This window comes from Orycteropus afer, unplaced genomic scaffold, assembly GCF_000298275.1.
Source record: "Orycteropus afer afer isolate SDZICR_OR568_19922 unplaced genomic scaffold, OryAfe1.0 scaffold00088, whole genome shotgun sequence".
In the NCBI taxonomy this organism is placed as follows: domain Eukaryota; kingdom Metazoa; phylum Chordata; class Mammalia; order Tubulidentata; family Orycteropodidae; genus Orycteropus; species Orycteropus afer.
This window is the reverse complement of record NW_006921675.1, coordinates 9,849,285-9,861,054: the sequence shown is the minus strand read 5'-3', so window position 1 is coordinate 9,861,054 and position 11,770 is coordinate 9,849,285. Positions and strand designations below refer to the sequence as shown.

Here is an 11,770-nt window from a genome sequence, read left to right as displayed (position 1 = left end):
CTACTTCCGTAGTGATACTGCCTCGGAAACCCAAGGAGGGGTCGCTATGAGTCAGGTCTGACTCGACGGCACATAACAACAACAACAACAACATGATTTGGTTATTGTGTGTCTGCCTTGGCATTAGATTGTGTCCTCCCCAACTCCAAAAAAACCCAAACTTATTGCAGTCAACTTGATTCCAACTCATAGTGAACCTACAGGATAGAATGGACCTGTTCCATAGGGTTTCCAAAGCTGTAACTTTTACAGAAGCAAACTACCACATCTTTCTCTCCCAGCACAACTGGTGGGTTTGAACTGCTGACCTTTTGGTTATCAGCCTAGCACTTAACCTCCATACCACCAGGGCTCCCCTTCCCACCTGTTGTTGTTAGGTGCCATTGTGTCAGCTCTAACTCATAGCAACCCTACATGCAACAGAACAAAACACTGCCCAGTCCTATGCCAGCCTCACAATCCTTGCTGTATACCAAGCCCATTGTTGCAGCCACTGTGACAATCCATCTCATAAAGGACCTTCCTCTTTTTCGTTGACCCTCCCCTTTACCAAGCATGATATCCTTCTCCAGGGAATGGTTCTTTCTGACAACATGACCAAAGTAGGTGAGACTGAGTTTGGACATTCTCACTTCCAAGCAGCATTCCAGCTGTACTTCTTCCAGGACAGATTTGTTCATTCTTCTCTCAGTCCATGGGACTTTCAGTGTTCTTTGCCCACACCACAACTCAAAAACATCAACTCTTCTGTCTTCCGTATTCATTGTCCAGCTTTCACATGCATATGAGGCAATTGAAAATACCATGGCTTGAATTAGGTGCACCTTAGTCTTCAAAGAGATGTCTCCCCACCTAGTACAGAGTTAAAACTGTGTAAATCTTATAAAAACACTCTTCCTAATGACCCCTTTGGTTAAAATGGTTGGTCTTGGTTCAGGATCCTGCATGAAGTTCCAAGTGGAATTTATTTAATGAATACTTATTAAATGCCTACTATATGCTAGTCACTAAGGGTAATGCACTGGTAGCATAGTGGCTAAGGCACTTGACTGCTAACCAGAAGGCAGGCGGTTCAAACCCACCAGCCACTCCTCGGAAGGAAGGTTGGGCAATCCTACTTCCGTAGTGATACTGCCTCGGAAACCCAAGGAGGGGTCGCTATGAGTCGGGGCCGACTCGACGGCAAACAACAACAACAACAACAAGGGTAATGCAACAGAAAATAAGCTAATCACGTTCTTGGCCTTATGGAGTTGACCTTTTAATGGGGGAGATAGGAAAGCCAAATCAGCAGACAACTTACTGTGTTCACCCAACCAGAATGGTTTAATAGTGATTCCAGGTATGAAAGGGTCCTTTCCAGTTTGTGACTTGTTTCTCTTCTTCTTCTCTTTCTCAGTGTTAGAGATTGATTTTGCAGAGTTAACCTTGGAAGAGATTATCGGCATTGGGGGCTTTGGGAAAGTCTATCGTGCTTTCTGGATAGGGGATGAGGTTGCCGTGAAAGCAGCTCGCCATGACCCCGATGAGGACATCAGCCAGACCATAGAGAACGTCCGCCAGGAGGCCAAGCTCTTTGCCATGCTGAAGCACCCCAACATCATTGCCCTTAGGGGGGTGTGTCTGAAGGAACCTAACCTTTGCTTGGTCATGGAGTTTGCTCGCGGAGGGCCTCTGAATAGAGTGTTATCTGGGAAGAGGATTCCCCCAGACATCCTGGTGAACTGGGCTGTGCAGATTGCCAGAGGGATGAACTACTTACATGATGAAGCAATTGTCCCCATCATCCACCGTGACCTTAAGTCCAGCAACAGTGAGTATGAAGAGATGGGGCTGGAGGGGTTTCAGTCTGTGGCTGCAGTTGCAGTGGACTCCTAGTGGAATTCTAGTGGGCAGTGAAAGTCCTTTCTGGAAAACATTCCATCCTTGAGTTGAGATGTGGAGGTGGAATGAGTGCCAGGAAAAATTGGTTCAGAGAGAGAGGAAGGAAGCACCTGAAGGCTTTAGGGGAATTCTGAGCTCACATGACAGTCAAGGTTAGCAATGTATAATTTTGATATACTGTCAAATGAAAGATACAGGTGTTTATATTTTCCACTCAAGAGAAGTGTGTCTATGATCACCAAAGGGATTTTCCTCTTGAGTGTAACAATAGGTAAAGCAAAACTATACAACCCATTTGAATTTTCATATAAACACCTCAGCTTGAGTTACCCCCAGAGAAGGGACTATATGAAGAAAAGGCATGTTGTGTAGTTTGGGAGGCAAACTCAAGTGGTGATGTCAACTTGGAGAACATGACCTGGCTGGTAGTATTACAGACCTCTGGTAGCCTAGAGGTGGGATTAATTAATTGCCATAACTACCTAGTGTTTATACCAGGGAATTGAGAAGTTACTGTTCCTCAAACACCCAGAACTCATAAATGGGATTGTAAAATAAGTGTTAGACGTAATTACATAGTGAGTTCGTAGGAACCTCAGTCTCACCTTGGCTGAGTCAGTAGTTGGGAACGTGCTTATTTTGTGTGGTCATTTGTGCTCTTGTGTCTAAACTGAGTGGCAGAGAGGATCCAGTTGCTTTTGGTATATGCGTGAAGTGATTTTGAGGAGAGCATTGGAGCTAAAGGATTTTGGGGATGACATGGGCCCCAGAGACTCCACGCCCTCTGGATCCTTTGGCGGTGGGCCCAGACAGCCTTCAGACTTAGTTTGTTCTGAGCTGTGCCAGATGTGGCTCACGTTTCTGCTGATGCTATTCTGAATCTACTTACTTTTTATACATTTTTAAATTATATAAGTAGTAAGTGTTCATTATAGAAAAATTAGAAAGGATCAGCCAGAAGAAGAGAAAGATAACCCATAATGTTTTTCTTCAGAGAGATATTATATTTGGTATATACTTTCATTTTCAAAGTCTGTATGATATGTACACACAAATATACGTTCCTGTTTACTTAGAAAATTATTGTGGTAATATATATAACATATAATTTGCTATTTTAATCATTAAGTTTTGTAAGATTAATTACATTCACAGCGTTGTATAACCATCTATTTCCAAACCATTTTCATCATCCAATTGACTTTTATTTAGTATTACTCTGTTACCTGCACCCTCTCCCCTCTTAATAATAGAGTTATTTATCTTTGTGAGAGTATGGAACATTCAATATGTATTTCTGTATAATACATGTGAAGGATTTAAGTTATATAAGATAAAAATTTCTTTTTTCCTTTTGCCGTGATCCTGTTAGTTTACCATCTCTCCTCCAAAGAGCCATTCTTAAAATGTATTAAATAAAACTTTTGGTGGCCTGTTCTCAAATAAATTGTTACCTGGAGACTACTTTGGGTAATGGTGTAAGAAGAAGCAATGGTATCAGAAGAAAATGTACTTTAGAAGCTCAATTTTCTTTATTTTATCTTATATCCTTATCATTTTGGGAGAACTAGAACGTGCCTAATTTTACATAATAGGGCCCATTTGGAAAGTTGCCCTAGAATAATGGAATTTTCAAAGTTAATAATTTCCTCTAAGAAGTTTTAAATTTGGGTATAATTTGAAGCTATACATATGGAATTTTACCTTTTATAAGATTTGTACTTAGGATCCTAGCCTTCTGTGAGAAAAAGAAAAAACTGTCTGCCAAGGCTGTGCTATTTAGGAGAAGGCTGTTTATGAGATTATGACAGTCCCAAAATCTGCCTGCCATAGTCTCATCCAAGAAACAGAACCTTGGTCCTTTCTTTATCCTTAAGTGCCTTATGAGGAGCCCTTGTGGCACAATGGTTAAGTACTTAGCTGCTAGCTGAAAGGTTGGCAGTTTCCAACTCACAGTGACCCCATGCACAACAAAACGAAACATTGCCAGTCCGGTGCTGTCCTCATAGTCGTTGCTGTCTTTGAGCCCATTGTTGCAGCCACTGTGTCAATCTGTCTTGTCGAAGGTCTTCCTTTATTGCGCTGCCCCTCTACTTTTCCAGTCATGGAAATCAGTCCAGAGACTGATTCTTCCTGATAACATGTCCAAACAGAGCGAGAGGGAGTCTCACTATCCTTGCTTCTAAGGAGTATTGTGCCTCTACTTCTTCCAAGACAGAGCTTGTTCTTCTGGCAGCCCGTGGTATATTTAATATTCTCCACCAACACCATAATTCAAAAGCATCAATTCTTCTTTGGTCTTCTTTATTCCTCATCTAGCTTTCATACACATATGAGGTGGTCGAAAATACCATAGTTTAGGTCAGGCATACCTTAGTCCTCAAGTGGACATCTTTGCTTTTGAATACTTTAAAGAGGTCTTTTGCAGCAGATTGGTCAAATTCAGAACGTTGCCTGATTTCTTGACTGCTGCTTCCATGGGCGTTGATGTGGATCCAAGTAAAATGATACCCTTGATGATTTCATTGTTTTCTCCATTTATCATGATGTTGCTTATTGGTCCAGTTGTGAGGATTTTTGTTTTCCTTATGTTGAGGTGTAATCCATGCTGAAGACTGGTCTTTGATCTTTGCCAGCAAGTGCTTCATATCTTCTTCGCTTTCAACAAACAAGGTTGTGCTGTCTGCACATGTAAGTTGTTAATGAGTCTTCCTCCAATCCTGATGCTGCATTCTTCTTCATATAGTTCAGCCTCTTGGATTATTGCCTCAGTGTATGGAATGAATAAGTATCATAAAAGGATACAACCCTGATCCTGATTTTAAACCATCAGTAAAGTATCTCCTTGTTCAAACAACTGTCTCTTGGTCTGTATACAAGTTCTGCATGAGCACAAAGTGTTCTGGGATTCCCATTCTTCTCAATGTTATCCATAATTTGCTTTGATCCACATAGTCAAATGTCTTTGCATAGTCAGTAAAACACAAGTAAACATCTTTCTGGTAGTCTCTGCTTTCAGCCGAGATCCATCTGACTTCAGTAATGACATCCCTCCATCTATATCCTGTTCTGAATCTGGCTTGGATTTCCAACAGTTCCCTGTTGATGCACTACTGCAACCATTTTTGAATTATCTTCAGCATAGTTTTAATTGCATGTGATATTAATGATGCTGTTTGATAATTTCTGCATTCTGTTGCATCACCTTTCTTCAGAATGGACACATAAAGATTACAGCCAAGAAAACCCTATGGACAGTTCTACTCTGTCACATGGGGTCACTCTGATTTGGAACTGACACCTAAGGCACTTGACTACTAATCAGAAGGCTGGCGGTTCAAACCCACTGGCCACTCCTCGGAAGGAAGATGGGGCAATCTACTTCCGTGTGATACTGCCTTGGAAACCCAAGGAGAGGTTGCTATGAGTCGGGTCCGACTCGACGGCACATAACAACAACAACAACAACAATGGCACCCAACAAGTGCCTTATGAATTTTAGGATTGTTGAGAGGGCACCCGTGAGTACAATGTGCAGGTGTTGGACTTACAGATAGTGTAGTATATTAAATGTTTCTGTCAAGATGATTGGTGCCCAAAAATGTAGAGCTTGTCCATTGAATTGTACGGATGGTGCTGATGTTGACACCTATTTTGTATTTCATGTGTGACCTGTGGTAGACATTTGTCTGTGGGTGGGTATTTGATCAGAATTGTATCTAGTGTGAGCCTTGATGACACCATCACTGTTAGGCCATTGCAGTGTGAGTGTGCCTTGAAAATCATTGTAGAAGTGTTTGCCATGTCTTAGTGTGTTGCCTTCACTTTGAGAGTCATCATGTCTTTGTATTTTGTAGACTTGGGGACACTGGCCTATTTCTTTTGATATTTTTTAGAGGCTCAAGAAATTGACTTTTTGTTACTGACTTATGACAGCATAATACTAGGAATTGTATGTGTAAGTTGGCTTTAAACTAATAGAAAAGAGAGTATATATATGTGTGTGTGCATGCATGTGTGTATATGTATTTATGTGTATGTATATGTATCTATATATGTATATACTTATATATATGGAGGCTATCTTTGTGAAAAAGAGAAAGGTATTGGTGATAAGCATCTAGCTGGTATAAAGATTTGGTAAAAAATATTTTATTAAAAGTCTACGATTTTGATCATAATTGGAACATGGAATGTATAAAGTATGGGTCTAGGAAAACTGGAAGTTGTCAGAAATTAGATGAAACACATAAAGATCAATATCCTAGGCATTAGTGAGCTGAAATGGACTGGTTTTGGCCATTTTGAATCAGACAGTCGTATGATCTACTGTGACCAGCCTTCGTCTCACCTACTTTGGTCATGTTCTCAGAAGGGACCATTGCCTGGAGGAGGATCTCATGCTTGGTAAAGTAGAGGTCAATGAAGAAGGGGAAAGCCCTCAATGAGATGGATTGACACAGTGGTTGCAACAATGGGCTCAGGTATAGCAAGGATTGTGAGGCTGGCACAGGACCGGGCAGTGTTTTTTTTTTCTGCTGTGCATGGGGTCGCTATGAGTTGGAGCCAACTTGATGGCACCTAATAACAACAACAACAACAACAGGAAGAGAAATGAAGTTCTGACTTGCTATGACATGAAAGAAGCTAGAAAACATTATGTTGAATGAAATAAATGCCACAAAAGAACAAATATGTATGAACTCACTTATTTGAAATATGTGGAAACAGGCACATACAGAGAGAGTTTATTAGTGGTTACCAGGGGAAAGGAGACTGTGAATGGGGAGTGAATGCTTCAGAGGTCCTGAGTTGCCATTTAGGGTGATGAAAAACTTCTGGAAAGAAATAGTGGTTGTGGTTGCAAAGACTACAGCCTTCAGTATGGACTACCCCTCAACATGAACAAAACAAAAATTCTCACAACTGTACCAATAAGCAACATCATGATACACAGAGGAAAGATAGAAATTGCCAAGGATTTCATTTTACTTGGATCCACAGTCAATGTCCATGGAAGCAGCAGTCAAGAAATCAAATGACATATTGCATTTGGGAAATCTGCTGCAAAGACCTCTTTAAAGTGTTCAAAAGCAAAGATGTCACCTTGAGGACTATGGTGTGCCTGACCCAAGCCATGGTATTTTCAGTTGCCTCATATACATGTGAAAGCTAGATAGGGAGTAAAAAAGACCAAAGAAGAATTGATGGTTTGAATTATAGTGTTGGCGAAGAATATTAAATATACCATGGACTGCCAGAAGAACAAAATCTGTCATGGAAGAAGTAAAGCCAGAATGCCCCTTCGTAGAAGGGAGGATGGTGAAACTTTGTCTCACATACTATGGAAATGTTGTCAGGAGAGACCAGTGTCTAGAGAAGGGTTGCATGCTTGGTAAAGTAGAAGGTCGGTGCAAAAGAGGAAGATTTTTTTTTTTCTTTTTTATTGTTATTTGGGTGAAAGTTTACAGAGCAAATTCACTTTCCATACAGCAGTTCACATACACTTTGTCTCATGACATTGACTACCATTTACCCTACCGCAATAGCTCCACTCCCACTTCCTCCTGATAGTTACCTCTTCCCTGTGTCCATCCCTCCGTGCACTCCTGCCCCCTAAGCTGTCTCCCTGTGCATAAACAGCCCTTCTTTCTCCCATGATTGTTCTCTCCAAGAAGAGTATCTATCTCAGGTAAATGTTCAACTCATATGCCTGTCTTTTGTTTGGCTGGAAGCCACAGGTGTGGGTTCAATTCCAGACCTGAAGGGCAGCTAGGGGCCATAGTCTCAGTGGTTCCACCAGGCTCTATCAGACCAGCAAACCTGGTCCCCCCTGCCTTTTTTTTTTTCCCAAATGATTTTGAGTTTTGTTCCACATTGTTCTCCCTGTCTGTCCAGGGTCTCCTACATAGATCCCCCTCCGAGTGGTTGACAGTGGTAGCTGGGCACCATGTAGTTCTTCTGGTCTCATAGTCATATAGGCTGAGGATCACATGGTGTACCAGTCGCTAGGACTAATTGTTTTCATGAGTTTTTGGTTTTCTTCATTTTTCTTTGCTCTGGATGAGGAGAGACCCATCATTGCATCTAGATGGCTGCTTGCAAGCTTTTAAGATCCCAGTTACTACTCACCAAAGTAAGATGTGGAACAATGTTTTGTGTAGTATGTTATGCCAATTGAGCTTGATGTCCCCTGCGACTATGGTCCTGAGCCCACAGGTTCAACTACTTGGTCCCTCTGGGTAGCTGGCTGTGACCAAGAAGTAACTACAACCTTGTCCCTTGTCAGCTCTACTATATACCTGGGAATTCTTACAGAACGTACAAATACACTTGTAGAAACATTGTCTGCCAATCCTATACATACATGGTCATGGGCATACTTTCCCCTTCATAGACATACCAAATCGTTCAGCCTGTCCATTCATTTGTGTGGATCAATGTTTGTCATCACTGACAGCGTAGTATGGTATGTGCAAAAGGGTTCATCTTTGTTGTCTGTACCTCCCATGTAACTTCTGTATGTCTTTGCAAAAGAGGAAGACTTTTAATGAGATTGATTGACAGTGGCTGCAACAATGAGCTCAACCATAGCAACAGTTTTGGGGATGGTGTAGGACCAGGCAGCATTTCATTCTGTGGTGCATGAGGTCACTGCGAGGTGGAATTGACTCAGTGGCACCTCACCACAACAACAGTGGTTGCACAGCAAGGTGACTGTAAGTAATACCACTGAATTATACACTTAAAAATAGTTAAAATGCAAATTCTTTGTTAAATGTATTTCACCACAATAACGTAAATAAAAAAAAAACGTTGTCTGGAAGATTTTAGGGCAGCTCCATGACGTCATCAGGAACCCAGATCCCATTTTTCACTCCATTATCCCTCAGGGTTGCCTCATTGTCCAAGATGGCTGCTGAAGTCATTTGGTCTAAGTCAGAGCCCAAAGAAGGAAGAAAATTAGAAGTATGGAAAAGGATGCACCTGCTGGCTGAATGGGTTTCCATTAACTTCTCTGAAGTCCATTATAACACATCTGGTTGCATTCATTGGCCAGCACCCAGTGATTCATCCACAGCTAGTTGCAGGGGAATCTGGGAAATGGAGTCTTTTATTCTGCATGGCCCTGAGCCCAGCTAATAATCAGGTTCTATACCAAGGAAGAGGGAGAGTGTAGCTGGTGGGTGAGGCAGCTAGCGGTCTTACCATGGAATCTTAACATGAAACATGGGTTGGTTGGGAAGGACTGTTACCTCAGACGTTTGGCATTAAACAGCCAAACAAGTTTAACCAGGCCTAGTAACTGTGCCTCAGATGCTTGGTTTACTGATAGTTTATGCTACTTTACCACATCATATCATTAACTTAAACATTATATCTTAAAACTACTTATAAAAAACCTCTGGCTATGAAAATTGATCTAAATGTTTTTCTCCATCAAATTGGGGAAAACCAATCACCCGATTGCTAGCCAAGGTGCTGTCCTTCCTCTGGGCAAGTAAATGGACTTGAGGATTTTGGCTAGTAGTTTGGTTTGAAAGCTTTTGGCAGAATGACACTTAGTAGTGGCCATTACAAGTTAAATAAGTGTGAAAATGAGATAATATGAAAAAGCTTTGGAAAACCAAAAAACTTACCCAAGGTGAAGCTAGTATTACTATTTTTATTTCATTATTAAATAACTTCTTTTCTCCTCTCAGAAAACACCAAAAAGCATTGTGGAAAAATCAGTGTAGGTGTTTCCAGTTCTGTGCATTGATGCATGTTTGTTTTCACACAGAAATACCAGTTACCGTTGCCGTGTCCCCAACTCATGCTGACCCCGTGTGTGTCAGAGTAGATCTGTGCTCCATAGTGTTCCTGACATCTGTGAGGTCACCAGGCCTTTACTTAAACTTCCAATCCTTAGGTTAGAAGCAGAACATGTTAACTGTTTGCATTGCTAGATTGTACCCTAATAAACATATTGTTACTAGCAGGCCACATCTCTCCCCCAATTGTCAGTCATTCTCCTATGTAAATAAATATTATTTTACTACAAGATTAGCATAGTGGCTAAGGCACTTGACTGCTAACCAGAAGGCTGGCGGTTCAAATCCACCAGCCACTCCTTGGAAGGAAGATGGGGTAATCTACTTCAGTAGTGATACTGCCTCAGAAACCCAAAGAGGGCTTGCTATGAGTCGGGTTTGACTCGATGGCATATAACAACAACAACACAAGATTATTAAAGGTTGCACAGTATTGCAGTATCCAAACCAAGGTCCTTTCAATTGCTTCATATGCATATGAAAGCTGGACAATGTAAAAAGAAGACTGAAGAAGAATTGATGCATTTGAATTGTGGTGTTAGCAAAGAATACTGAGTATACTTTAGAAGAAATTAGTCTTAGAAATATAACTGGAATGCTTCTTAGAAGCAAGGATGGTGACACATTGTTTTGCTTGCTTTGGACACCGTACCAGAGAAGACCAGCCACTAGAGAAGGATGTCATTTGGTGAAGTGGAGTGTCAGTGAAAGTGAAGACAGTCTAGTGAGATAGAACAACATGGTAGCCTCAGCAGCGGGCTCAGACGCATCAGCGTTCATGGAGACAGCACAGGGCCAGCCAGTGTTTTGTTCTGTCACCTTGAATTGGAGCCAACTTCACAGCACCTAACAACAAGTTAATTAAACCAAACTCCTCTATGATAATAATAATAGTTCATGCTTATTGAGTGCGTTTTCTGTGTCAGGTACTCTCTAAGCCAGAGCATCTGCATTTCATTAATATATGATTTATTTCTACCACTCTGGTAGCATAGGGGCTAAGGCACTTGACTGCTAACCAGAAAGCTGCCAGTTCAAACCCACCAGCCACTCCCCAGAAGGAAGATGGGGCAATCTACTTCCGTAGTGATGCTGCCTGGGAAACCCAAGGAGGGGTCACTATGAGTCGGGTCCGACTCAATGGCACATAACAAATACCTTCCTTAAAGGAGCTCTGGTGCATAGTGCCTAAGCCATTTGACTACTAACCAGAGGTTGGAGGTTCAAACCCAAGGGCCACTCTGTGCAAGGAAGATGGGGCGGTCTACTTCTGTTAAGATTTATCACTTCAGAAATGCAGTGGGAGTCACTGAGTCAGAACTGACTCGATGGCAGTGAGTTTGATTTTGGTTTATCCTTTCCTTAAATTTCAAGCAACCCATGTTTCATGTTATAGCTAGGAGAGCAGAGGTGAGTGGTGAGGTTTTTATTTGGGGGGGGGGGCGCATCCCCTTTTCCCCTACATTGTGGAGCACAGGAATTGTATTGTTGCTTTTGGCTAGCCACACTAGCTGTCCTCTTTTTAGATGTCAACACTTAATGTCTTCATGAGGTGTCTTTGTTACCTTATCTCCCTCCTCTTCCTTTAGGGGCACTTTCCCCTAAGCCAAGCTTTCCTAAGGAGAGATAACGCAGGGACGGACGCCAGAGTAGCAGGCCGCAAGAGCAGGGAAGGGGATAAAAGCCTTGAGCCCCAGGCTTACAGGCGAGGAGAGACAACGCAGGGACACCAGAGTAGCAGGCCGGAAGAGTAGGGAAGGGAATAAATGCCTTGAACCCGGCAAAAGAGCAGTCAGCCCCAGGGATACAGGTGAGGAGAGACAACTTAGGGACGCCCGAAGAAGCAGGCCAGAAGAGAAGGCGAAAGGGGATTAAAAGCCAGGAAGTCAGACAGAGGAGCAGTCAGCCAGGTGGGGGTGACACGAGAAGTCTCCAACAGCAGGACAAACTTGTCTGTCAGTTTGTCCTACTGTGGTGACATATAGGCGTGAGTTTTGAGGCTGAGCCTCTGGTGTTTAAAACCCAGAGAGATGCACCTGGTGCACAGGTAACAGCCCAGCTTATAGACTGAG

At 42.2% G+C, this 11,770-nt stretch overlaps 1 protein-coding gene across 1 annotated transcript in view; it reads left to right on the top strand.

The window, feature by feature from the left end:
* The window catches only part of MAP3K9 (mitogen-activated protein kinase kinase kinase 9), a 117,824-nt gene that overhangs the window by 10,028 nt on the left and 96,026 nt on the right, over positions 1-11,770 (top strand). The window contains exon 2 of the mRNA XM_007942338.2: positions 1,400-1,813. Within this exon, the coding sequence (XP_007940529.1) occupies positions 1,400-1,813 (414 nt within the window). The remainder of the gene's footprint in view (positions 1-1,399; positions 1,814-11,770) is intronic.